At 49.9% G+C, this 26,543-nt stretch overlaps 1 protein-coding gene across 2 annotated transcripts in view; it reads left to right on the top strand.

The window, feature by feature from the left end:
- The first annotated feature begins 2,662 nt into the window (after positions 1-2,662).
- Positions 2,663-26,543, top strand: part of C59H1orf21 (chromosome 59 C1orf21 homolog) — a 37,138-nt gene continuing 13,257 nt past the window's right edge. Inside the window, exons 1-2 of one of the 2 annotated variants that reach the window (XM_032976553.2) lie at positions 2,663-2,881; positions 26,083-26,354. In XM_032976553.2, the coding sequence (XP_032832444.2) occupies positions 26,210-26,354 (145 nt within the window). In that variant the 5' untranslated portion in view covers positions 2,663-2,881; positions 26,083-26,209. The remainder of the gene's footprint in view (positions 2,882-26,082; positions 26,355-26,543) is intronic. The other variant, XM_032976552.2, reaches the window with a different exon arrangement.

Here is a 26,543-nt window from a genome sequence, read left to right as displayed (position 1 = left end):
GCTCGCCTCCTGCGAGACCGCTGATCGGCACGCAAGGAAGAGTAGGCCAAAGTGCGCCAAACACTTCCGCAGGGGTCCTCCTCTGCTGCGGCAGAGTTGACGGCACACGTGGGCAAGATCTAGGCCACGCCCTCACCGAAGGTTGCCGTGCGGCTTCTACGTTCGCACGCGTGCCAATGGTTTAATTGCCCCACATTTCACTCACACTATGGGGAGGCCTTCATCCAGCAGTGGATAGACCGTGACTGCTGCTTGGTGATGGTGTGTGGGCTTGGGTGTCCATCATCCAGCAGTGGATAGAACGTGACTGTTTGGTGATGATGTGTGGGCTTGGGTGTTCATCATCCAGCAGTGGATAGACCGTGACTGTTTGGTGATGGTGTGTGGGCTTGGTGTTCATCATCCAGCAGTGGATAGACCGTGACTGGTGGTGATGATGTGTGGGCTTGGGTGTTCATCATCCAGCAGTGGATAGACCGTGACTGGTGGTGATGATGTGTGGGCTTGGGTGTTCATCATCTAGCAGTGGATAGAACGTGACTGCTGGTGATGATGTGTGGGCTTGGGTGTTCATCATCTAGCAGTGGATAGAACGTGACTGCTGGTGATGATGTGTGGGCTTGGGTGTTCATCATCTAGCAGTGGATAGACCGTGACTGGTGGTGATGATGTGTGGGCTTGGGTGTTCTTCATCCAGCAGTGGATAGAACGTGACTACTTGGTGATGATGTGTGGGCTTGGGTGTTCATCATCTAGCAGTGGATAGAACGTGACTGCTGGTGATGGTGTGTGGGCTTGGGTGTTCATCATCCAGCAGTGGATAGACCGTGACTGCTTGGTGATGATGTGTGGGCTTGGGTGTTCATCATCCAGCAGTGGATAGACCGTGACTGCTTGGTGATGCTGTGTGGGCTTGGGTGTTCATCATCCAGCAGTGGATAGAACGTGACTGCTTGGTGATGATGTGTGGGCTTGGGTGTTCATCATCCAGCAGTGGATAGAACGTGACTGTTTGGTGATGATGTGTGGGCTTGGGTGTTCATCATCCAGCAGTGGATAGAACGTGACTGGTGGTGATGATGTGTGGGCTTGGGTGTTCATCATCCAGCAGTGGATAGAACGTGACTGTTTGGTGATGATGTGTGGGCTTGGGTGTTCATCATCCAGCAGTGGATAGACCGTGACTGTTTGGTGATGGTGTGTGGGCTTGGTGTTCATCATCCAGCAGTGGATAGACCGTGACTGGTGGTGATGATGTGTGGGCTTGGGTGTTCATCATCCAGCAGTGGATAGACCGTGACTGGTGGTGATGATGTGTGGGCTTGGGTGTTCATCATCTAGCAGTGGATAGAACGTGACTGCTGGTGATGATATGTGGGCTTGGGTGTTCATCATCTAGCAGTGGATAGAACGTGACTGCTGGTGATGATGTGTGGGCTTGGGTGTTCATCATCTAGCAGTGGATAGACCGTGACTGGTGGTGATGATGTGTGGGCTTGGGTGTTCTTCATCCAGCAGTGGATAGAACGTGACTACTTGGTGATGATGTGTCGGCTTGGGTGTTCATCATCTAGCAGTGGATAGAACGTGACTGCTGGTGATGGTGTGTGGGCTTGGGTGTTCATCATCCAGCAGTGGATAGACCGTGACTGCTTGGTGATGATGTGTGGGCTTGGGTGTTCATCATCCAGCAGTGGATAGACCGTGACTGCTTGGTGATGCTGTGTGGGCTTGGGTGTTCATCATCCAGCAGTGGATAGAACGTGACTGCTTGGTGATGATGTGTGGGCTTGGGTGTTCATCATCCAGCAGTGGATAGAACGTGACTGTTTGGTGATGATGTGTGGGCTTGGGTGTTCATCATCCAGCAGTGGATAGAACGTGACTGGTGGTGATGATGTGTGGGCTTGGGTGTTCATCATCCAGCAGTGGATAGAACGTGACTGTTTGGTGATGATGTGTGGGCTTGGGTGTTCATCATCCAGCAGTGGATAGACCGTGACTGTTTGGTGATGGTGTGTGGGCTTGGTGTTCATCATCCAGCAGTGGATAGACCGTGACTGGTGGTGATGATGTGTGGGCTTGGGTGTTCATCATCCAGCAGTGGATAGACCGTGACTGGTGGTGATGATGTGTGGGCTTGGGTGTTCATCATCTAGCAGTGGATAGAACGTGACTGCTGGTGATGATGTGTGGGCTTGGGTGTTCATCATCTAGCAGTGGATAGAACGTGACTGCTGGTGATGATGTGTGGGCTTGGGTGTTCATCATCTAGCAGTGGATAGACCGTGACTGGTGGTGATGATGTGTGGGCTTGGGTGTTCTTCATCCAGCAGTGGATAGACCGTGACTGCTTGGTGATGATGTGTGGGCTTGGGTGTTCATCATCCAGCAGTGGATAGACCGTGACTGCTTGGTGATGCTGTGTGGGCTTGGGTGTTCATCATCCAGCAGTGGATAGAACGTGACTGCTTGGTGATGATGTGTGGGCTTGGGTGTTCATCATCCAGCAGTGGATAGAACGTGACCGCTGGTGATGGCGGTTTGTGATTGGCCCTGCACCGACAACATCACGGACGCGTCCCCTTTAAACAACCAACCCTTGGCCACTTGCCATGCCACATCTGTGCCCCCCCCCCCCGCCGCTAAATAAACCCTCGCTCGCGTTAACCGCGCATGCGCAAGCCAGCCCTCTTCAACGCACGCGGGTGTGCCGCGAGGACGTGGAGGAAGAGGAGGGGAGGGGGGTCCAAATTTAGCAAACGGGAAGAGGCGACCCCCAACCCCCCCCACCCACCACCCACCCACCCCCCCGGGGTCGCGACTGGGGAAGCGTTTCAGGCGGCGCTACTTTTCACGCTCTGAGGCGAACAGAAATCAGGTGAAAAACATTTCGATCAAAACTTACATTTGTACACGTTCGTGCCGCCTCGCGCGCCGCGCTATCGAAGGGCGTTCGCTGATCCACCACTCGAACGTGTTAAAACTTTATTTATTTAAATCCCCGCTATCCCCCCTCACGACGGGCACGGCGTCGTCTTTATTGTTTCGCGTTGCTTGCGGCCGCTCGTGGAGGTGATTTTTTTGTTTTGTGTTAATTCGTAATTCCTGACGATTTTAAGACGCACGCATCGCAGGTTTGTGTGCTGTGTAAAAAAAAAAAACACGTTTATGTTTGGCTTGTGTTCGCTTGATACGTCGATATGTTGAGAAGAAAAATAATAATCTTAATAAAATATCGCCTGGCGCCGTGGTAGGCCCAAGGCGTGGAATTGCGAGCGAGGAATCTCGTGCGTGACATGGATGGGTGGGAAGAACTTGGCCCCGGCCATAGCAATGTGGAATACACACACCACACACACCCACACACACACACCACACACAGCACACACCACACACACCACACACACACCACACACAGCACACGGACATTGCGTGGCTATAATTGTGTCGGTTGTGAGGGGATGAAGGCGCACGGCTGCGTTGTGATGCTGATGAGAACCCGCGATGAGAACCCGTGATGATGATGAGAACCCGTGATGATGATGAGAACCCGTGATGATGATGAGAACCCGTGATGAGAACCCGCGATGAGAACCCGTGAAGAGAACCCGTGATGCTGATGAGAACCCGTGATGAGAACCCGTGATGCTGATGAGAACCCGTGATGAGAACCCGTGATGATTATGAGAACCCGTGATGCTGATGAGAACCCGTGATGCTGATGAGAACCCGTGATGAGAACCCGTGATGCTGATGAGAACCCGTGATGAGAACCCGTGATGATTATGAGAACCCGTGATGCTGATGAGAACCCGTGATGCTGATGAGAACCCGTGATGAGAACCCGTGATGCTGATGAGAACCCGTGATGATTATGAGAACCCGTGATGCTGATGAGAACCCGTGATGCTGATGAGAACCCGTGATGCTGATGAGAACCCGTGATGGTGATGAGAACCCGTGATGGTGATGAGAACCCGCGATGATGATGAGAACCCGCGATGATGATGAGAACCCGCGATGATGATGAGAACCCGTGATGCTGATGAGAACCCGTGATGCTGATGAGAACCCGTGATGATGATGAGAACCCGTGATGATGATGAGAACCCGTGATGATGATTAGAACCCGTGATGATGATGAGAACCCGTGATGAGAACCCGCGATGAGAACCCGTGAAGAGAACCCGTGATGCTGATGAGAACCCGTGATGAGAACCCGTGATGCTGATGAGAACCCGTGATGAGAACCCGTGATGATTATGAGAACCCGTGATGCTGATGAGAACCCGTGATGCTGATGAGAACCCGTGATGAGAACCCGTGATGCTGATGAGAACCCGTGATGAGAACCCGTGATGATTATGAGAACCCGTGATGCTGATGAGAACCCGTGATGCTGATGAGAACCCGTGATGAGAACCCGTGATGCTGATGAGAACCCGTGATGATTATGAGAACCCGTGATGCTGATGAGAACCCGTGATGCTGATGAGAACCCGTGATGCTGATGAGAACCCGTGATGGTGATGAGAACCCGTGATGGTGATGAGAACCCGCGATGATGATGAGAACCCGCGATGATGATGAGAACCCGCGATGATGATGAGAACCCGTGATGCTGATGAGAACCCGTGATGCTGATGAGAACCCGTGATGATGATGAGAACCCGTGATGATGATGAGAACCCGTGATGATGATTAGAACCCGTGATGATGATGAGAACCCGTGATGAGAACCCGCGATGAGAACCCGTGAAGAGAACCCGTGATGCTGATGAGAACCCGTGATGAGAACCCGTGATGCTGATGAGAACCCGTGATGAGAACCCGTGATGATTATGAGAACCCGTGATGCTGATGAGAACCCGTGATGCTGATGAGAACCCGTGATGAGAACCCGTGATGCTGATGAGAACCCGTGATGAGAACCCGTGATGATTATGAGAACCCGTGATGCTGATGAGAACCCGTGATGCTGATGAGAACCCGTGATGAGAACCCGTGATGCTGATGAGAACCCGTGATGATTATGAGAACCCGTGATGCTGATGAGAACCCGTGATGCTGATGAGAACCCGTGATGCTGATGAGAACCCGTGATGGTGATGAGAACCCGTGATGGTGATGAGAACCCGCGATGATGATGAGAACCCGCGATGATGATGAGAACCCGCGATGATGATGAGAACCCGTGATGCTGATGAGAACCCGTGATGCTGATGAGAACCCGTGATGATGATGAGAACCCGTGATGATGATGAGAACCCGTGATGATGAGAACCCGAGTTCTTGTCTCCGACCAAGAAGCGTCGCCTTAAACCAGACCGCCGCTGGGTTTGACTCCACCGGCCCACAGCACCGTGGAATTCCCGTTCAAAAAGAATCGTGATGCAATATTGTTGTTGTTGTTGGGCGTGAGGCGGGAGCAGTGAGCGCACACGCTGCGCCCTGAACGTCGGCGACCCCGAGTTTGAATCCCGGCCACGGCGAACATCGGTGGGTGATGAAACGTTTCTGGTAACAGCACACACCGGTAGTGTGTTGGAGAGCAAAACCACGATATTTACAATCTGATTGCGACGTTTCGCCATGAATTACAGCTAGCTCCATCAACTAGCTTGAACTGGTTATTACAACTAGCAGATGCTAGTTGTGAAGCCACAACATTTACAATCCGAGGACAACGTTTCACAACTAATTACAGTTAGCTACGTGACTTTACCGAAAGAACCAAGAATATAGCTTCAACCAGTTGTAATTACAATTAGATGAAGCTAAATTTTGATTTAAAGCTTTCGTGACTGCAGCAATTCATATTCTTAGTTCTTTCGGTAAAGTCACATTGAAGGGAAACAATAAAATAATAAAAAATATATCAAACAAAAATTCTCACGACGTTTCGACCATAACACAAACGGTCGTTTGTGTTATGGTATCTAAACCAAAATAAACTGCGTGGATGATATTGGTCGCGAAAGCCTACGTGTTAAACATCGGTGGGTGGTGTTTAGCTGAACCGAGGCTGGTTTGGGGTCTCCCCTTCACCAAACCTGCATTAGGCGGGAATGGTCGGGGCCCAGGGAAAATCCCAATGTGTGCCCTCCCCCCACACACACCCCCAGACGCTTTAAAACTAAACCGCAATTATTACATCTGCTGACACTGTGGCGTCGAAAGCGTGCCCCCCCCCCCCCCCAAGCGCGGGGCCCGGGGCGGTCGCGCCGGGTACCCCAGGGACGGCTCTTGCCAACCCGCGTTCGTCAGCGTGGTGCATGAAGTATTTGGTCAAATAGTGGCCGACACCGGTGCGTGGGCTGTATCTTTGCTTTGTTTAATACAGCAGTGGATTGAACATGGTCGGAATGTATTGCATGGTGTAATGTGGGCCCTTAGCCACGGTGTATCCTGGACGTGCAATCGAGAGGCTGTCAGTTTTATCTCCCGGCGCGGCATCTGAAACAATAGTGAAGTTTATTATTCCCCCCCCCAACGCTTCAGTCCTCCCAGCACTATGAATGGGTTCACTACAGGGGTCGGCAGGTCGCGTGTGGTGGGTTAAAGTGTGGCTATCCTTCCCTCGTTCAACACGAGTCACGAGGCGCCGGATGGCCTCCATTCTACGGCATGAGGGTAGCACAGTGCCAACACTGGTGCCTCGCTGCAGGATACACCTGCATTAGATTCCTAACTCTGGCACCTTTGTGCAATTGCTATGTTTTCCCCGTATTCTGCGTGGGGTTTTGTCTCCAGGATTCTCGGGTTTTCTCTGATAGCGAATCACATGCAGTGTAATTGATGTGGGCCATGCATCCCAAAGCATGGTCTTCCTACAACCAAAACACCTCTGACTCGGTGTAACTTTCCTGGGTTAAAAAGTTATTATCTAGCGGTGGATAGAGAATGGTTGATGAAGATGAAGCCTAGGTCTGCCGATGGCCGAACTTGTACCGTGGATTGACTTTTCACATCGGAAATGCTGCATCGTCTAGTTTGTGTCTTAAGTTTTACCCACAAGGCGACAGGTTCTCCTCGGTTTTCACTTGGTCTCGTGCACATGTGTCCGTGACTCGAGAGGCTTTCCTGACGAGAAGGCCCTCCACAGTCGTACTCTATCTCACAAGGATGTACAGTGGTACCTCGGTATACATCGTTAATTCGTTCCAGAAGGTAGGAGGACTTATACCCGAAAGTGACGTCTGCCAAACGAATTTTTCCCATGAGATATAAAGGGAAAGGAATTAATCCGTTCCAGAGTATAAGAAATTATATTTTATATGGCATATTGTACATTAATGGGGTTGTATAACATAATGTAGACACTACTTATTACTAAAATGCATACATAGATTAAAATAAATGCATACATAAATTAGAATAAAAATATAGCAAGGGTTGTGCACTGAACGAGATCTACTTGCACAGGCAGACTGTGGAGCGGGGCTTTGTTTCAGTCGTGAGCGGGGTGTACGCGGGTACGCGGTGACTCATCCCGACCCATACAAGTTCTAGCAAGCGCGTCGTTATCCCAAGACATTTTTTTCTCGTCAAAACACGACGTATACCAAATTCGACGTATTCCAAAGCGGTCGTATACCGAGGTATGACTGTATGGTCAAACTGCTGTGCGCAACTGGGTATTATAGGCTTCTGCGTGGCCAGGTTGTGGGCGAACGTACGAACCACACGGCAGTCTAGGTCAGCGGGTGGCTGTTGGACTGTACTTTTGTGCTCCCCATCTATGTGCCTCACCCTCCACCGGTGGGGGGAGGGTGGGGGGGGAGGACGCCTTCATCCAGCATTGGATTGTCAAATGTGTCGTACATGTACCTGGGGTTAAATTTCAGAAGATGAATAAGAACAACATTGGACCAACATTATTTTGAAATGTTGTTTTCTCAGTGCAGACTCACAAAAGATATTGCAAATATGATGTTTTCAATTTTAACACCAATGTTGATTCATTGGTAATATACTGCTCCAGGCAATCCATTTATAGACACCCCCACTGATTTATAATTACCCTCTTTATTTCGAATGACCTCGGCTCTCGCATTATGGAATGTTCTGAGTGCATCAGACCGGCTAAGTTGGACAAAATGTTTCGGGAGGGAGTTAATCAGTGCATTTAGATTACTGTGGGCAATGTCTGGAGGCTTTAAATAAAAATGTGGATTTCTCACTTAATGTCTCTCATCCAGCGGTGGATTGACAAAGGACTGCACGTACGTTTCACCTCACGCCGTGCCCGCCAAAAGAGAGATACCAAAGACTGTACAAGAAAATCGCAGTGTACCGTCACATGGGACAGTGGCAAGGGCCTGTATTTTCCTTAGTAATCGAGTAACGTCTCCTGACGTGATGGTAATCGTGTGCTGGTTGCAGCCTCGAATGCGTAGCTGTTGACAAGCCTGGTGTGTCCACTCTGCAATGGTAAAAGTGCAGCCCTGCAATTGCTTCGTTGCACGCCTACAGCTGGCAGAAGGGCATCCACTAGGGGGAGCTCTGGAGGGGCCCCCTCTTGATGGTTATTTGAGGGTGTTGACCCCCTTTCACTCAGCTAAACCCTCCAATACTGATGGGACAGATGAAATTCGTCCAAATGTGTTGCGCTGCTTTATTTAAAGCCAGGATTTGTCTTTTCGATACCCACAGGGATAGGGATTTTCGCAACATACACGTGGGTCCACCAACCCTCGCCTCCACAGTGCTGGATTGTCGGCCACGCGCATAGCGTACGCATCTGTGCATCAAGTTATAAATGTTGTGGATTTACTCTCCAACTCACCGGTAGGCTGAAGTTGTAACTAATTGGCACGTTTTGTTTACGTGACAAACCTCTCTAATTGGCTGTAGCGGGTTTAACTGCACAATTATACTGGCGCGATCTAACCCAACAAACCTTTGTTATTGGTCTGTAAAACCGACGTGTCAAACTTGCATGCATTAGCCACCACTGCAAGGCAACGTCGGTCAAACCATTTACACTGCTGGGTGGAAAGAGCCGCGGGGGGGGGGGGGGTGGGAGGAATTAAGAAACTTTAACTGTTGTTTGAACTTCCGGAGACCTCTGCAATGGAAGTCCAGTGTGCTGACCATCATTACACCACGGCAACAATCCTTGCCTCAACTGCATCCCTGTCAATATCAAAATTTAAAACAAAATAACCTCGGCAGTAAAGTGACATTTCACAATAAAAAATGTTTACCCTCCTCCAAGCTAGAGAAATGGTGTGTGTGTGTGCGTGTGAACGTGGAGCAATGTCTATTTCGGGCCAAAGGGTTTCGCAACGATTGGCAAGATGTGGATATTTAAATGTCCAGATGGATCTGAAGATGATGCCGAGGAGCTCAGAGACTCGTAGAAGCAGTAATGCTGTGTCAGACTCCTTGAGGTCGCATGTTCTCATCCGGCTTTCTGCCACCCAATCGTGATTTAATCCGGGTTCTCAAGTGTGGTGAGTTGATGGTCTAAGCTCTGGCAAATGACTCGCGCAGAAACTCCGTAGGGTTACATGGATGTCCATTGATTTGCATAGAGATGTGTACACCTACGCAGTGAGCCATAGAATTTACATAGAGGCCCATAGACTTACATGGGGGGGACCTGTAGACTCCCCGTTGACAAGTTGTGATTAAACTGGATAATGATGACGATGAGGGATTGAATTGATGATCGGTGATGATTAGCCAATGCACACGAGCTGATTTAATCCCTCCGTCTCCTCGGCGGAGTACCTCTCGCGACGCATTTCGTTCCTTGGCTGCAACTCCGTCATAATTCTTGCCCATCGGCCATCAACCCTTCTGGCCATGACGTGTCGTGCCCAAGGCCACTTACATAGATTGAATGATGCCATTAACCTGAAACAGTTGAGACAATGGGTGAGTTTAATAAATCATCCCCCCTCCCCGCTACGCGTTGGTCCACCCGGCGGTATAAATAGCTACACCGCAGTTGATTGGTGGGCGAGCCACGTGTGTGGTGGGGTAATGTGTGGGTTACTTCCACCTTTTCCGAGACATCTGGCCAGCATGTAGGAGGAGGGAAAACCCTTTCTGGGGGGGCACTCCCTAGCGCTGCACTATTATAGTGGGTGCTCATTCAGCAGGAGTCATGTTAACAAGCTATTTTTTGGGCTGCACCTTTAAATGTTTGCTCAATAGTTGGGTAATATAGCCTTCCATTGACTGCTGCGACTTCTGTTGTGTTGCCAATCCCCCCAAGGTGTCTGTACTGGTGCCTGGCCTAAGGTGCTACCCTTAAATAAATATTGTTCAATAAATAATGAGCGAAGCTCTCCCACATGGAACCCCTGCTGTTTGCAATATGCACACTGCACGCATGCACACTTGTGCAGTGTGTGTGCGCGCGCGCTCTGGCTGTGGAGAGAGGTGCTGTAGTGGTTAGTGCGTTGCGCGAAGAGCCCATAACTCTGCATTTGATTCCTGCTCGCAGCCAATATCAGAGATAAATATATCTGAACTTTTACTCTGGGAGTGTGTGTACACGTGGGTGTGGTGGTTGTGTAAGGTATTTGAGGCGGTGGCTTGTGTATGCGCGCTGATGGTTGTGTTATGAGAGGCGGTGTAGTGGTTAGGACACTTTATTACGATACAAACCCGGTGACCTGCGTTTATATCAGAACTAGGTCAACTCAACCCTTAAATGAGTTCCTGGTGTGATGTGTAAACATCGGCACTGGCTAAAAAAGGACAGCCGGATGTGATGCTGGCCATACTCCACCCCCTTGTGCATCACGCCGGCCTTCATAGAAGCCGGCTGTAACAGAACTTTCCCAGGCTACACTGCATATTTTTTCTTTGAATTTCGGGTGTTAGAGGCTTGCTTTGTTATCTTTGCGAAGCGTGTAGGTCGCTTGTAATCCAGCAACTTGGAGGTGAGGATTGACGGTTTGAAGAGTGATCGGAACACTTTGTGGATGATGTCGTGTGGATGTGCATGTAAGGGGAGTTCAGTTGAGTAGATTGCAAACATCAGGTCCGAGCTGTAATCCTCGTCCCCCGAGTTCGATTCCTGGCCACGGCTACTCGCACCAGTGGTGAGTGACTTCTAATCAAAGTCCTGGGCACCTTGCCATCATCAACAATATCGTTGTAAGCGTGACAATCTCGTCAGGTGGAGGAGGGTTAATAGCAAGCAATTATGGAGCATTGCATTGGTTACTGAAACTTACGTTATAAGTAAAAAATACTATTTTTCAATCGCATAATGAGTATATTTGGTATTGGCGCTGTCGTTCGTATAGCGCAGGGCGATCATCGCAGAGGAAGGCGCTCCTGTGTTTCGCAGACAGTCTGCAGTAGTTTCACAGTAGGAGGGTCATGTTGCAACGCGTTCTCCCGATTGAGTAATTTGCCGTGCGGTTTTATCAAAGTCGGCAATTTTGGACCGTGACGCCGGCGTGCGATGGCCTTCTCCGTTTCAATTGACGTCAAGGGATCTTTTAACGTCCGCTGTGACGCCGACTGCGCATGGTCTTTATGATCAATGCACAGCGCAGAGTTGGCCGGGGCGGCCGCAGAACTCGAACCACAAACCTCTGCAGCAAGCAGCAAAACGCTCTACCACTCGGCCATGTCACTGCCCCTGTCTATCAGAGACTCCTCTACTTAGGTTCCAGAGGTCTGTTTGTATGTCGATTTGTTCGTGAGTACTTTACTCTTGTCGATTCCAAACACGTTGTGCGGCATGTACACTAACCGCGGGGAACGGCTTTAAAAGTTGTATAATCTCCTGTAGATGCCACTGGTTCTTCATGTTCTGGAGATCTAGATGCCACTGGTTCTTCACGTTCTGTAGATGTAGATGCCACCTCCGCCATCTATTGCACAGCGGTTGAACTTGCGACATGGTCTGAAGAGGCAAATGGACATGCGGACGGATTTGTTCGTATCTCTGAAAGTTCGTAAGTCGATTGTTCGTAAGTAGAGGAGTCCCTGTATAATCTCGCTGCCCGAAGTGGGATTCTGGTCACTGCCCCCACCCCGAACTATACCTGCCTACCCTCACTACTGCTACATGCCCCCCCCCCCCACAACACTTACCACGACCCTAACCAGCTCAACACGGAATAGCTTATGTGCAGGAGGCGGCAGCAGCAGCAGAATGCCTTTTAGTACCGCAAGTGCGGCCACAGGCCAACTAACATGTTACTTACATTTTAAAAAGGACCATTAGCCTAATAATTTATATGCAAAGGGGCAGCAATAATGATGAAGGCAGTGAGTTTTGTAATGGATTTCTCTCACAGACTCTAGTACAGGATTTGTGCTATACTTAAGGTAGGAAAAATGTGTGTAATTTAACGCAATGGGCCTCTGAAGCCTCGCTTATGTGTGACACATTTTTGTCTTTGCGGAAGTCGCTGGGTTCGTTTCGGAATATGGATATTACCTGGGCACCCCACCTCTGGACGAGTATTTTTGAGGACATTGGTATTTTGAGGATGCACTGTGTGAAGCTGCTTTTTTTTCCCCACTGCTGTAATGGGGGAGCTCTGTTTGCGGATTTAAGTCTGGCCTGGGGGATGGGGGGTGTTGGTGGGCAACTTTAGAGAAAAAAGCAGATTGCAACCCGGGCTGTCCACCGACGCACCTCAATCTTGCCAGGGGCTTGTGTCACGTATAAACATCTCTTGATTTTTCGTAACCCGATGCGGTATTTTGCACCTCATGCCACTGAGACTCACCTGGTATCCTGAACCTTCCAGCCAGACGTTGTGCTTGTACGGACGGCAGTGTGGCGGACAGGGTGCCCCAGTGGTAATAACACTTGCACCCCACACAGCAAGCGGGTGGTGGGGGGGGGGGGCCTGGCTTCGATTCCGAACGCGGGTGCCTTTTTGCGGCGTTTCCCACGTTTCGTCCTCCAGTTCGGCAGAGTGTGACTCGAACAGCGGCGCAGTGGCTGGCGCACAGCGCTACGGACTCTCTCGGCGACTGGAATTCGATTCCTGCTCCCGGGCAACATGGCGAGTGACGAATGTCCGAGTCGGTTTTTTTTTGGGGGGGGGGGGCTTTTCTAAGTCGCCGACTCGGTGATCTTCACATGCAACGCGAAACATCCCCACTTGGGGGAGATGGCGGCGGCCGGGTTTGGCGCTGACGACTCTCCCACATTTGTGCCTTCTTGGCCCTCGCAGTTGCTCGAAAAACAACACTTAACCCCGACAGCCCGGTTAAGGTTAAAGGGGAATCTTTACCCCGTGCGAGTGTTGCGTGGCGTTTTTACGTTCTCGCTGTTTTGCACGGGTTTCCTCACGAGTTCTGCAGTTTCTTCCCATAGCAATTAAAAAAAAACACAGACAGTGTGACTGATGTTGGCCAAAACATCTCAATGCTGAGAGATGACCTGCAGATTACTCAATTCGGGTCTCAAATGCCAACATCTGCCCCCTTTCCTGCGAAGGCTTTGCAGGACCCCCCTCGATAAAGTGTCTTGAGACTCTGAGGCTTTTTTTCGCGGAAACAAATGTCATATTGATAAACATATATACAGGTACAATCGCTTTATGATAAAATTATATACGTGTGTAATATAGCAGTCTATCGGCTGTCCAGACCGGTATTACCAAGCAGCATTTGAACCTTACGGTGGGAACGTGGGGTACAGAATAAACGGGGGGGGGGGGGGAGGGCGATTATTTATTTATTTCTGGCGACTCCGTCCCGCCACGCACGTAAACGCCGCTACCCGCCTGGCGCGGATCGTTCTGTTGTCGTGTCCAAGCGCAGCAGCGAGGATGAATGAGCAGAAGAGCTGAACAAGCGAATGCACTGCATGCTCGCGTATGGGCAGGGTCATAACAAGTCTTATCCAAAGCTGCTCAAACTGCCTACACGACTTAAGTCCTTATTTGTCATAACGGTATGCATAATACAGTGAAACTGCTCTCTTATCCTAATTATTATTTGTGACCTACCAATGTCTAGCAGCCAGGATCAATCGATCACAATCCTATTACCTGCAGATATTTAACAGACGAGACGCGTTGCACCGTTAATTCCTCCTGTTTGATAATTATAATACGTTTCTTGTCCGTATGCATCTGTGCAGATAGGTGTTTTTTTGCGGTTCAGCCATAGTCCCCACATACTGCTCGTATCAATGCGGATAAGAGGAGCGGCGATCCACTACTCTGTTACAATATGAACAGCGCATTGAAAACACGTCCTATTTTATGTACTATTTACAAAGTGTGTTCACAAATCCACACTGAGAAACATGATGATTGACAGAGGGGTGTAAATTATTTTTTCGATAGTGTATTTAAATCGAGGTACTGTAGGTAACTAGTTTTCAGTTTTAAAGGCAGAGTTTAACAAGACAGCACTTGCCACCATCCTTCAAACCCATTGGTGAAGAAGAGCAAAGTTATTGTTGACGTAATATAATGTTTACGTGAGAGCCGGGGGCTTATGGGACCCCGGGGTCCCACCATAAGGTTAATTTGTTTAAGGCAAATTATGGACTGAGTTCAACCTTATGGGTCTCATAAGCAGAATCAGGCTTGTTAAATAATTCATACTGGATTCCCAGATAGTATTGGCAAGAACAGCAGCAGCATCTGCTGCTTGTTACAAAGAAAGAAATTCAATAACGTACAGACAGATACACGTGTCATTTCAGTGCAAGAGAAAGTCGGCAGGCAGGCTAAAGGGAAGTAAAACAAAATCGATAGTATCCAAGACAGAAAGAGAAGTGGCTTAATGTCGAAATAGTGTACACGCACGAGAGAGAGAGAGCATCAGGGCTGTGGAGACAGCCAAGGTAGACGGAGAGTGAAGGTTTGTGATTGCCACCTTGCTTGAAGTTAATTTCCACGCCGTCTAATCATCGGCGCGAGCGAATTATGGCGCGGGGACTTGGACGTTGGCTTCGCGAGCGATGAAGTGCGCCGCTATGTCAGAGTAGAAATTCCTTCTCCCACCCCTCCACCTCCCAGGCAGTTTGAGTGGGAGTTGAACCTTTGGTTCAGTGCGAACGGGCCAAGTGGTCCATTTGTCCATCTGTTTACCAGTCCTTTTGGGCTTATGTATATTCCTCTGCAGGTCAGCTCCTCTGTCATTCCATTCATCGAGCTGTCTGCCTGCTTTGCTTGTCATGCTTCTTGCTTCTCCATCTGTATGTCTGCCTGTATCTCTCACTCCGTGTGTCTCTCTTCATCAGTTCTGTCTGTCTGTCTGCCTCTCTGTTACTGCCTATGCATTTCGCTGTTCTTCAGTTGATCTCTCTGTTCATCACTCTCTCCCTCCCTGCATCTATCTATCCATCCATGTCTCTGTCTGCCCATCTCTCCTTCCATCGGTCCATACAGTGAGGGAAAAAAGTATTTGATCCCCTGCTGATTTTGTACGTTTGCCCACTGACAACGAAATGATCAGTCTATAATTTCAATGGTAGGTTTATTTGAACAGTGAGAGACAGAATAACCAAAAAAATCCACAAAAACGCATGTCAAAAATGTTATAAATTGATTTGCATTTTAATGAGGGAAATAAGTATTTGACCCCCTCTCAATCAGAAAGATTTCTGGCTCCCAGGTGTATTTTATACAGGTAACGAGCTTAGATTAGGAGCACATTCTTAAAGGGAGTGCTCCTAATCTCAGCTTGTTACCTGTATAAGCAATCAATCAGATTCCAAACTCTTCACCATGGCCAAGACCAAAGAGCTCTCCAAAGATGTCAGGGACAAGATTGTAGACCTACACAAGGCTGGAATGGGCTACAAGACCATTTCCAAGCAGCTTGGTGAGAAGGTGACAACAGTTGGTGCGATTATTCGCAAATGGAAGAAACACAAAATAACTGTCACTCTCCCTCGGCCTGGGGCTCCATGGAAGATCTCACCTCGTGGAGTTGCAATGATCATGAGAACGGTGAGGAATCAGCCCAGAACTACACGGGAGGATCTTGTCAATGATCTCAAGGCAGCTGGGACTATAGTCACCAAGAAAACAATTGGTAACACACTACGCCGTGAAAGACTGAAATCCTGCAGCGCCCGCAAGGTCCCCCTGCTCAAGAAAGCACATATACATGCCTGTCTGAAGTTTGCCAATTAACATCTGAATGATTCAGAGGACAACTGGGTGAAAGTGTTGTGGTCAGATGAGACCAAAATGGAGCTCTTTGGCATCAACTCAACTCGCCGTGTTTGGAGGAGGAGGAATGCTGCCTATGACCCCAAGAACACCATCCCCACCGTCAGACATGGAGGAGGAAACATGCTTTGGGGGTGTTTTTCTGCTAAGGGGGCAGGACAACTTAACCGCATCAAAGGGACGATGGACGGGGCCATGTACCGTCAAATCTTGGGTGAGAACCTCCTTCCCTCAGCCAGAGCATTGAAAATGGGTCGTGGATGGGTATTCCATCATGACAATGACCCAAAACACACGGCCAAGGCAACAAAGGAGTGGCTCAAGAAGAAGCACATTAAGGTCTTGGAGTGGCCTAGCCAGTCTCCAAACCTTAATCCCATAGAAAATCTGTGGAGGGAGCTGAAGGTTCGAGTTGCCAAACGTCAGCCTCGAAACCTTAATGACTTGGAGAAGATCTGCAAAGAGGAGTGGGACAAAATCCCTCCTCAGATGTGTGCAAACCTGGTGGCCAACTACAAGAAACGTCTGACCTCTGTGATTGCCAACAAGGGTTTTGCCACCAAGTACTAAGTCATGTTTTGCAGAGGGGTCAAATACTTATTTCCCTCATTAAAATGCAAATCAATTTATAACATTTTTCTGGATTTTTGTTGTTGTTATTCTGTCTCTCACTGTTCAAATAACCCTACCATTAAAATTATAGACTGATCATTTCTTTGTCAGTGGGCAAACATACAAAATCAGCAGGGGATCAAATACTTTTTTTTTCCCTCACTGTATATCGCGTGGAGCCGAGTGCCTGGACGGGGCGTGGCTGAGAGATGGCCTGCGTAATTACACTGTCTCGCTCCCTCGCTCCGCGTGGTTGCTTGCTCCCTCTCGCTGCCAAAGCCGGCGGTCACCGCCGTGTGACCCGGTTTGACCGGTCTTGCCGGTGACCTTCACGGCGAGAGCCCACCCCACGACTTAAACCCAGAGTCAGAGACCTCCGCTACAAGATCATATCTTCTTTCAAATGTGTCCTGCCGTTGGTTTTCACACCTGACGATGATGACCGTTTGTGTCATGGTCGAAACGTCGTGAGAATTTTTATTGTTTTTTATATATATGTGTATTTTATTATTTTATTGTTTCCCTTCAACGTGACTTTACCGAAAGAGCTAAGAATATGAATTACTGCAGTCACGAAAGCTTTAAATCTAAATTTAAGATCATGTCTCCTAACCTGTCGGTGCATTTAACATGACTGTTGTGAGAGTGATGATGTCGATTTTAGTTTCTAAAGATGTATTTTGTGTACAGTCGCTGGTCAGTCACTCCCTTATTGCTCTTCTATCGCTACTGCCATGATTACTGTTCCTGTGAACTTCACTCATTGATTTCTTCATCCATGTTTGAGGGCTGTGTCTACCGGAACTGAATTTTTTCATCTCATCTATGCCGTGTTCAACAAATTGTGTCAAGTGGCATCACTTTTGTGAGCCAGAAGACCCAAATAGGTGGGGCTGTGGTGGCTATGCGTGTGGCCTCCTCGGAGGAGGCTCGTGATGTACACTCCTGGGCAGTTGCAGGATAGTCGGCCTCCAACAACGACTGAGGGCAGAGGAGCAATGCTCACAACAACGAGCGGCATGCCGGGCAGCTGAAATGCAGCAAGTTGGCACAGTAGTAGGGGGTACAGCTGGTGCATCTGCCAGTCATCTAAGTCAGCCAACTCATGGCACCTGGGTCTGTCTTGTGACCTCCTCTCAGTGAGCCTTTGACACTTCACGGTGACCTCAAAGTCCACCTGGCCTGGCACAGGCGCCGTGGTGACGTCACCGTCACTTGGTGGCGAATGGTGGGTATTGGTATTGGCCTGTAACCCAGCACTGTGGAGGCAGCAAGGGTTGGTGGATCACATACCGATGTTGTGAAACTCCCTTTCCCAGAGGCGTCGAGGAGGTGCCATACCCTGGGTCTCCAGGAGAATGTCGTACAGCACAGTTCTGGTTTTATCTCCATCCGTTTCCATCCGCACAGGATCGAGTGTTTCCCTAATTGCTGTAGAAGTTTATAGGTCTCTGTGCGAGTCTGTGTCTCTGTGCGGGTGAATGAGCCTCTATGTAAATCTGTGGGTGACTGGGCTGACACCACGAACTCGCTACCCTTGAGAACCCATTTTAATCACAGCTTACTCTTTGTGAATCTGTGGCTCTCTGTGAGTGGGTCTCTCTGTGAGTCTAGGGCTCTGTGTGAGTCTATGGGCTTCTGTGTAAGTCATTGCTGACTGGGCTGAGACCATCAACTCACTGCACTAGAGAACCCCGTTTAGCCACAGGCAGCGGCTGCAAACTGGATTCCAACTCAGGTTCTGAGCGGTGCTGGCTCTGCGCTCTGACCTCACCCGGCCGCCAACCCCCAATGCAATTTATTTTTTTATCACATGTGGGTGGACACCAAAGTGCCCAGAGAAAACCTACAAAACATCCCAGAAGATAACCCTTAAATAGTTTTGCTGTACAGGTGTGTAAGGAACCTAATTGCTATATTGTAATCCCATGAGCACCTCGCTTTCCAGCAGGTTTGAAAGTGTCACAGATCTACACATGACCCACCAACCCTTGTAACTGTGTTTCGTATCATTATTACTCGTTTGGTATTATTATTATTGTCTTGTGTTTGTGGTTTGCTTTATTCTCGATACAAATGACGATTCACTTCAAAAAGTTCTCCGGTTGCAGTTCACTCAAACGTAAGCGTGTCCGAGTGTCCTAACTTTAAAATCTATAACACTTATAATGCGTATGCTGTCAGAAGATCGATGACGTGTAAACGATGATGTGTGGGATCCCGTCAGCGGTGTCTTGGACTTGAAATTCAGAAGTCACTAGTTCGAGTTCATCTCCCGGCACCACAGTTGCAAGCTTCTTGAATTCCTCCCAATACCACTGCCTCTGTCCACGCAGCAAATTGAAATGGGAGTTTCTGCAGTTTAAGTCGATCGGCACACCGCGCGTGGTGGGGTAAAGTGTGGGTAACTCCTACCTCCTCCAAGATGTCCTCGTCAGAGTGGAAGATTAGGCCAAATGCCCACTTGTGCATGATAGCAATATAGGCCGGGGTTCGATTCCCAACTCGGGTGCTTCTCTGTATGGAGGCTGTACATTCTACTGCTCTGCAGAACGTGAGTTTGAGTGAGCGTGGGAATGTGATGTCGGTATGTTCTCCGGCTGTCCTGCGTGGGTTTTGGCCAACCATCCCAATTACCTGCAAACTACTTAATGGGTATTGCGCACAGCAACATGGCAGGATCATCCTGAAGAAGTGTATAACTAAAATCTAAACTATTTTTTTTATTTTACCAGGTAAGGCCCACTGAGCTATATAGCTGTTTTTCAGAAGTGACCTGGCCACAATTCACAGCCCAACGAAGTGGCTTATCACATGGAAATGTTTCGCAGACAAATACTCTTAGCACTTGTTTCTAAATGTGGAGGGGAAAACCGGAGGACCCGGAGAAAAATCTGTGGGACCACGGAGAGAGACATGCAAACTCCAAATATACAGGCATCAGGGTTAGGATCAAACCCACGACCTCCTGTATACCGGGCGAGGTAGTTAACATCTCGCCACCGTGGCGCCTCAGTGAGGCTCTCCTGGGTCGGCGAGTGTCATGATGTGTAACAACGTGAATAATAATAAAAATACCTTCCCATATCTATCTCGACCAAGAATGTTTTCAAAAGTTTAACCCATCCCATTGACCACACTGCCTTCTCGTGTCGGCCTTTTCGTCAACAGTGCCGTGAGAAAGCAGTTGCTGGGCTCGCACCCTCTGCCTGCCTATAGTAGTTTCACCGTGCGTCGCGGCACTTCTGGAAAGCGTCGCGTAGCAGTCGGTCGTTAGCGCGCACGCATCGTCGACTCTGGGTTCGTAGCAGTCGGGACCAAAGTCCTCCTTGCGTTGCGGTCCCTATCTCGGGCGCCCTGGTGATAACGCATCTCCTTGGCTACACTTTCCCGTTATCAGGTGGGTGCGCCGTTAATCTATTCCTGGGTACCTTCCTGCTACTCGGCGTGCAAAGGGATTCTGTGCGGTTGGCGAGGCAGCCGTCATGCGCTTCTGCATGAGTATGCATGTGTATCTGTGTGTCTTGGCCACGTTAATCGAATTTTAAATTTTAGGGTCGCCACTGAAATGTTGAAGATCTGCAGTTGAGACCAGACGTGCTGTGAGCATCGCGGACCTGATAGTGGTGAACGTAACTAGCCTCGAGGGTGAGTTTTGTTAAGCCTGTGTGAAGACAGGTGGGGAAGGACGAAGTTTAGCAGTCCACGGTGTACAGGAGGACAGAGATATTTTAGCGGTGCAGGGTATTGTGGGAAAAAAAGAGCAGCGGTGAGGAGGGAGCAGGTTCCACTGCTTATAAGCCGCCCTTGGGACTCGGTGCCCTCTGCACAATGGGGCCCATCCCCTCTGGTTTGTAAACAACCCCCCTTGAGTGGTTGTAGTTGTAGATATCAGGCCTTGCCGGTGCGTTTAGCCCAGAGGAAAGGTAGGAAGCGTGTAAACAGCCTGTTCATTGAAGGGAATCCACTCCGAAAGTGTGTGCCAGGATTAATTATAATGTGCGTGCTCGCTAACGGCACTTTACCCAAGCAGCCTGTGTTGGCTACACAGGGGATCCTTGTCTTTGAATTTGCATCTGTGTGTCTGTACATGGTACTGTTTTTACACGTGTGTGTGTGTGTGTCTACGTGTATCTGTATGTTTGTGAGCATATATGTCTGTGCCGGGAATTATGGCGTTGTGATTCGTGCACCTTTTTTCGAACCAAATGACCTGGGTTCAATTCCCACTCACAATTTTTATGATTTTTATCTGAACCGATTCTGGGCCTCCACTAGGTCAGTTCAGCTTTAATGAGAACCTGGTGTGGTGTATGAACCATCAGCACTGGGGAGAGATGAAGGCAGCCGGGCGTGGTGCTGGCCACACTGATCTTGTGCCCCATGTCAACCTTAATAGGTGCTCACTTTAACACGTGGTAGGCTTTCAAGACCAATATTATTCATAATAAAGGTTTTTGAATTCGATCGTGTAAATATAAATGTGTCGATAACCCACCGCCACCCTACACGGCCATTTAGTAAGCTTTGTCACATGAACAAAACATGCCAATGAGTTACTTGTTTCAGCACACTGCTGTGATGGAAAGTGAACCTACAACGCCATTTCGCTGGCGATTACAACCAGCTTCATCGGGTGGTTTGCCAGAATTGTGAAGAAGTCTTCCATCCTCTTGTCTTGAAGAGCCGGGAACCCGGACCGCAATTGGCATTGATTGCCTGGTGGCTACTGAAAGCAATCGGGGAGATCTTGAGGATAGGATATTTTAAGAACATAAATGAATGCAATAAATGTGCATAATTCGTTACGGAAGGTCATTCATTGCTTTAACATTATTCCATCTGTGAGCAGGATGAACCTTACAATTAAAAAATATATCAATGTTGTGGTCTCAACGGGGACCACCACACGGCGGGGGGGGGGGTATTAGTCACATTGCGCTGCCCCCCCTCCCCCCCGCTTGGGTCTGCCACAGTGCCAGTGTGAAAGAGTAGGCCGAATACCCTGTGAAGAGAGAGAATCTAGCAGCTTAAACGTGTACACCACACTCAATCGGCAGATCACGTGTGTGGTGGTGGGGGTAAGCCACCCGGCCAGCTTGGAAGAGTAGGCCAAAATGATCCTCCCGAGAGGGCGGGGGGACCTCTACCTACCAATCGGCGGTGGCGTGAGTGTGCAAATCACAGGGTTGTACCAACTGCACCGGTCGTCAGCGGGGGGGAGGGGACGAGGAGGGGGTCGTGAAGGCGAAACCATTGCAGTTTGAGAGCACTGGCTAAAAAGCGCACAGTTTGGACGTGCGGTTTGCGTGGATAATTTTGCCGGAAAATAGGCCCTGCTGCGTTTGTGATTTTAATGGGGCGGCGGGGGTGGGGGTGACCTTTTTTTGATTGAAAGTGCTAAAGGTTAAAGGGATATTTTTTTCGGTTTACTCTGAAATATCGGCTTGTGCAGGACCAATTGTTGTAGCCACTTTCAGTGCGATGGCTTGGACAAGTCGTGGCTTTGATCGCGGGGGGGGGGGTGGGTGGGAAGGCCCTAAACAGATCATATTTTTGTGCCACCCCCCCCCCCCCCCCCATTTCTCTCAGTTTATAAAATCCTGTTGAGATGTGGGAATGAATAATGGAGATTTAAGTAAAGGCATGGTCCTGCAATTGCGTGCTCGTGCCACTGTTGGTGGAAGGGCCTCCGCTGGAGGCAGCTGTTGTTAGAGAGTCCCTCTGCAGGGGGTATCTTTGGCCTATTCTTCCACACTGACCAGACATCTTGTAAGAGGTGTTAGTTTCCCCACGGCATGCGATCTGCCGATTGACCAACCGTGGTGAACCCGTTTACACTGCTGGGTGGAGGGACGGGAGGCGGAGGAAGGTCGCATCGTTTCAACTGCCGAGCCGGTAGTTTGAGCTCCTGTGTCCTTATCCATGTTGTGTACAAGAACAGGGTGGGTGGCCAGATGAGAGAAGGGAGATGCAGACAAGTTGGCGGTGTGAGAGAGATATCACGGTAATTGTGCGATTTATGTTGATTAGCCTACTGTATTGTGTAGAATTTCTAATTTGAGTTTATATTTACCGCACCGATTGTATACGATTCTGGTGCCCCCCATGAGCTACTTGTGGGCCCGTGTGCCTTTGCTTGATATAACTGTTGCTTCTCATCTACCACTGGAGGTAAAACAGGCAGGCCACAGCGTGCCTTCTCAACCTCACCCCCGACACATTGTTTCTCGGTAATAATATTAAGCCCCTTTTTTATCGTCTTCTATTGCCTTATCACAATTCCAATTTGTGCTGCTGTTGGTGTCTTATAATGAGATGAGGGCCTCCCCCCACCCCTCATGGGCGTTACAGGGATGGCCCCCGGCGTCTCGGTCGTGCCAGCTCAGCGCTGTCACTTCTGCGCCACCTCTTGAGCGAAAAACCAAATGTGACGTGATAAATGTTGTTTTGTGTGTGTGCGGTCTATTTGGGTAGCGGTTAGGGCCCCGCGCTACGAACTCGGCTACCCGAGTTCGATTCCCGCTCACGGTCAACACCAGTGGCGATTATCTCAACCGGTCATGGGCCTCCTTTGGGTCTACTCGTCTTAAATCTGTACCTGGTGGGATGTGTAAATATCGCCACTTGGGAGACAAAGGGATTGGGCGTGGTGTTGGTCAACCATCCCCTCGTGTGTCGTTCCGGCCTTTACAGGTGTTCGCTGAGGGCACTTGCCCTCACAGTCATTGGTGACCGGGCTGAGGCCATAAACTCGCTACAGTTGAGAAACCCGGTTGAATAACAGCTCGATCAACGTGATGCTGTGGGTCACTGTGCGTGTCCGTGGGTCGTTGCATAAGTCATTGGTAACTGGACTGTTATTATCAACTCGCTACACTTATGGAACCCCGATATTCAGTTTACGTGTCGGTGGCAGTGGCGCATAGCACCAATGGCAAAAGCACAACACATTCGTGAATTACACTGCCCCTTAAAGTAAGAAAAATGTATAATACGATGTTATATTCTTCCCCTGTTCTGCAAATAAACTGAGCCTGCATATTTTACTGCGATATAAGAAATATACGCTATTGTACAGCGGTACTGACCAGTCGGTTGTAGAGCATTCTCAGTTTATTGTAGAGTAGCAGTGTGGGTGCCCGTTTAAGAGTACAGTATACATGAGTACAGTACAGACTATCGCTAGCGCCACGACTCAGCAGCATCCTGAGTCTCCCGTAAACAACGCAGCTATCATAAGCGCCCGCACGGAAAGATGGCAGATGGCTGTTGGGATTTTTTCCGGATACATGAGAAAATATTTGTATTTTCCGTCTGTGGCAGACGCCGGTTAATGGAGCCTTCCTGGGTGGCAAAGTGCCGGATAATAACGTCGCTTTTGCTGCGAATGAGGCTCATCCTGGTCTCTCCGAGTTATTTTTTCACCTGGATCGTCAAAGTGAACTGGACATCATCATCATCGTCTACTCTCAGCGCTTGTGTGTCTGCCCTTTGCCCTGCAGCGCCCCTCTGAGCTCGCCTCCCTTAGCCACGTTTTTCGGCTTCGTGTCTCAACCCCAGCCGGGCAGAGATCCCCCGTGGTTTGCTTCTGAAATTGGTTTAACGGCAATGATCAAATTTTGACTTCGTCCAACGTTTCAAGGAGTTAAAAAAAAAACGCCGCTGCTGTTGTTTTATTGAAGCGCAGCAGCGTGCGTATGACCGGATTACCTAGAATGTATGTTCACGTATGTTGAACTTCTTTCGCACAGTACGTAGCCAATCGCGTTGATCGGAGGTGCGGGGAAAGGAAAACAAACCAAGCACAAAAAGCAGTTCTTAATAAATTAGCTTTCAATCTAGATTTCGAAGTGCATAGCTGCAGTGGCTTTCCGAGTACCATGAATCCACGTTTCTCTCTTCCTGTCCACTTGTTTACCTGTATAGCCCCCAATCTCTGCTGAGATTCTAATGCCGCGTGCGTAGAGACCAGGAGTGTTTTGTTTTGCATTCTTGTTGCGGCTGCTGTCTCCCAGCTCTGTGGTTTTACTGCTGCGACATATTCATTGCAACACACTACGCCACCAGGGCCTTATCGGAGTGTTTTTTGTTCACCGTTAGTGGGTGTTGCTGCACAGACAGGTAAGGAAGCTTGGTTGTTTAACACACCGAGCGTCTCTTTTCTGAAAATTTCCACCTCCCGTGAACTCCGCCCCAATCGTATTCGTTAATTGGGTCGTTCTCTAACATTGTAAATAGTGTAAAGTAAAAAAAAAAGCTACAGCGTTGGAAGGTGCAGCCCTGCAATTTCCTTCTCTCACCACTGCCGGTCGGAAGGGCGATCACCAGAGGGAGCTCTACAGAGCCCTTCTCTCCAGGTTATTTGGTCTACTCTCCCACGCTGGGGAGCAGGGGGGCGAAATTTAAGAAACTCGCCGCCCCCCCCCCATTGTTTCTACTGCCACGCCGGGAGATAGAATCGACCCGGCGACCTCTGTGTTTCTCGCCACCGCTCGGCGTATACGTGTGCTGTTTGTGTGCGCGTCTCTGTGAGCAGTTGCGCTACCGTTTGCGGACGAGATGCCGCTGTGGACCGTTGATCTGCTCGGCAATCTTAAGCGACGCGCTTTTGTCCCGTGAGACGTTGCTAACGATGCAGTTGATAATGCGCAGCGACATTCACGGACGGAAAAAATGACGGCGATACTGAGGTGCGGAGCCAGGCTCGGTGTCACTTGATAGCCAGGTGAGAGCGGTGGAGCCTATTAAGCGTCTCTTTAAAAGCCGGCGCAGATTGAACGCTGCTGCTGCTGCTGCTGCGAATGTGCAGCGGTGGGACGATGATGGCCACGTTCCAGATGGCCAGAGCTGCCACGGAGAAACGACGCCAGGCAGTGGCGCCGCCCAGGTTGATGGTCGAGAGAGGAGGAGGAGGAGGAGGCTGTTGAGAGTCGCGCTGCTGCAGCTGCAGATCCTTCTCACGTGAGCCATAGTGCAGGGTGATGGAAGCGGAGAGAGACACGGTGGACGACCAAGAGTAGGGGCGCTGTGGCAGAGAGGCAGGCGATGGGAAACCGGCGGTGGGAGGCCAGGGAATCTAGCTGATGATTTGCAAAATTTGCGAACTACGATTGGTCGGCACGACCCTGAATACGGCGTTTGTTCTCCTCCGTTGCGCAACTGCTCACTCGGATGCGGGCAGTGGTCGCGGGCGACATAGCGTTGCACGATTTCGGGATTGGCGATTCGTTTGCTCGACCGATTCGATTGCTCGTGAGCCGGCTTCAAGAAATGCGCGGGGAAGGACGCGCCGGCGCTGACGCGCGGTGTCCACTCCCCTTGTGCTTTCCCGCAGTAATGCGCGAGCTCGGAGGCACGTGAAGCCGCACCGGCGCGCGGCAACTCTCCGCCGGAGGACTCCGCCGGAGGAGGGGGCGTGGGGGGAGGGAGGGAGGGAGGGAGGGAGGGGGGGGGGTGCCCCGATGCGCGTGCCCGCAATGGGCTGCGCCTCCAGCAAGAAACAGCAGTCGGTGGGGCCCGGCGACGAGGAGGAGGAGGAGGGGGTGGAGACCAACGGAGCGAGCGCCGAGAGGGCGCAGCACAACGGGGACGCGCACAAGAAGGGAGGTGAGCGGGCGGGGGAGGCGCGCAACCACCTGCACCGTCGTCGGTGCCACCAGAGTTCGCCATCGTCGGCATCCTCATTGGGTGTCATCATCGTTCACTCGGCAGCATCGCGGTCATCGGCATCGCGAGTGGCCGTCGACAGAGCTCGGGGCAATGGAGAACGCGCGTTAGGGAGAGACGAGCGACGTT

This window comes from Petromyzon marinus, chromosome 59, assembly GCF_048934315.1.
Source record: "Petromyzon marinus isolate PM22_M1 ecotype Great Lakes invasive population chromosome 59, UKy_Petmar_22M1.pri1.0, whole genome shotgun sequence".
In the NCBI taxonomy this organism is placed as follows: Eukaryota; Metazoa; Chordata; class Hyperoartia; order Petromyzontiformes; family Petromyzontidae; genus Petromyzon; species Petromyzon marinus.
This window is presented reverse-complemented; position numbering and strand designations above follow the sequence as displayed.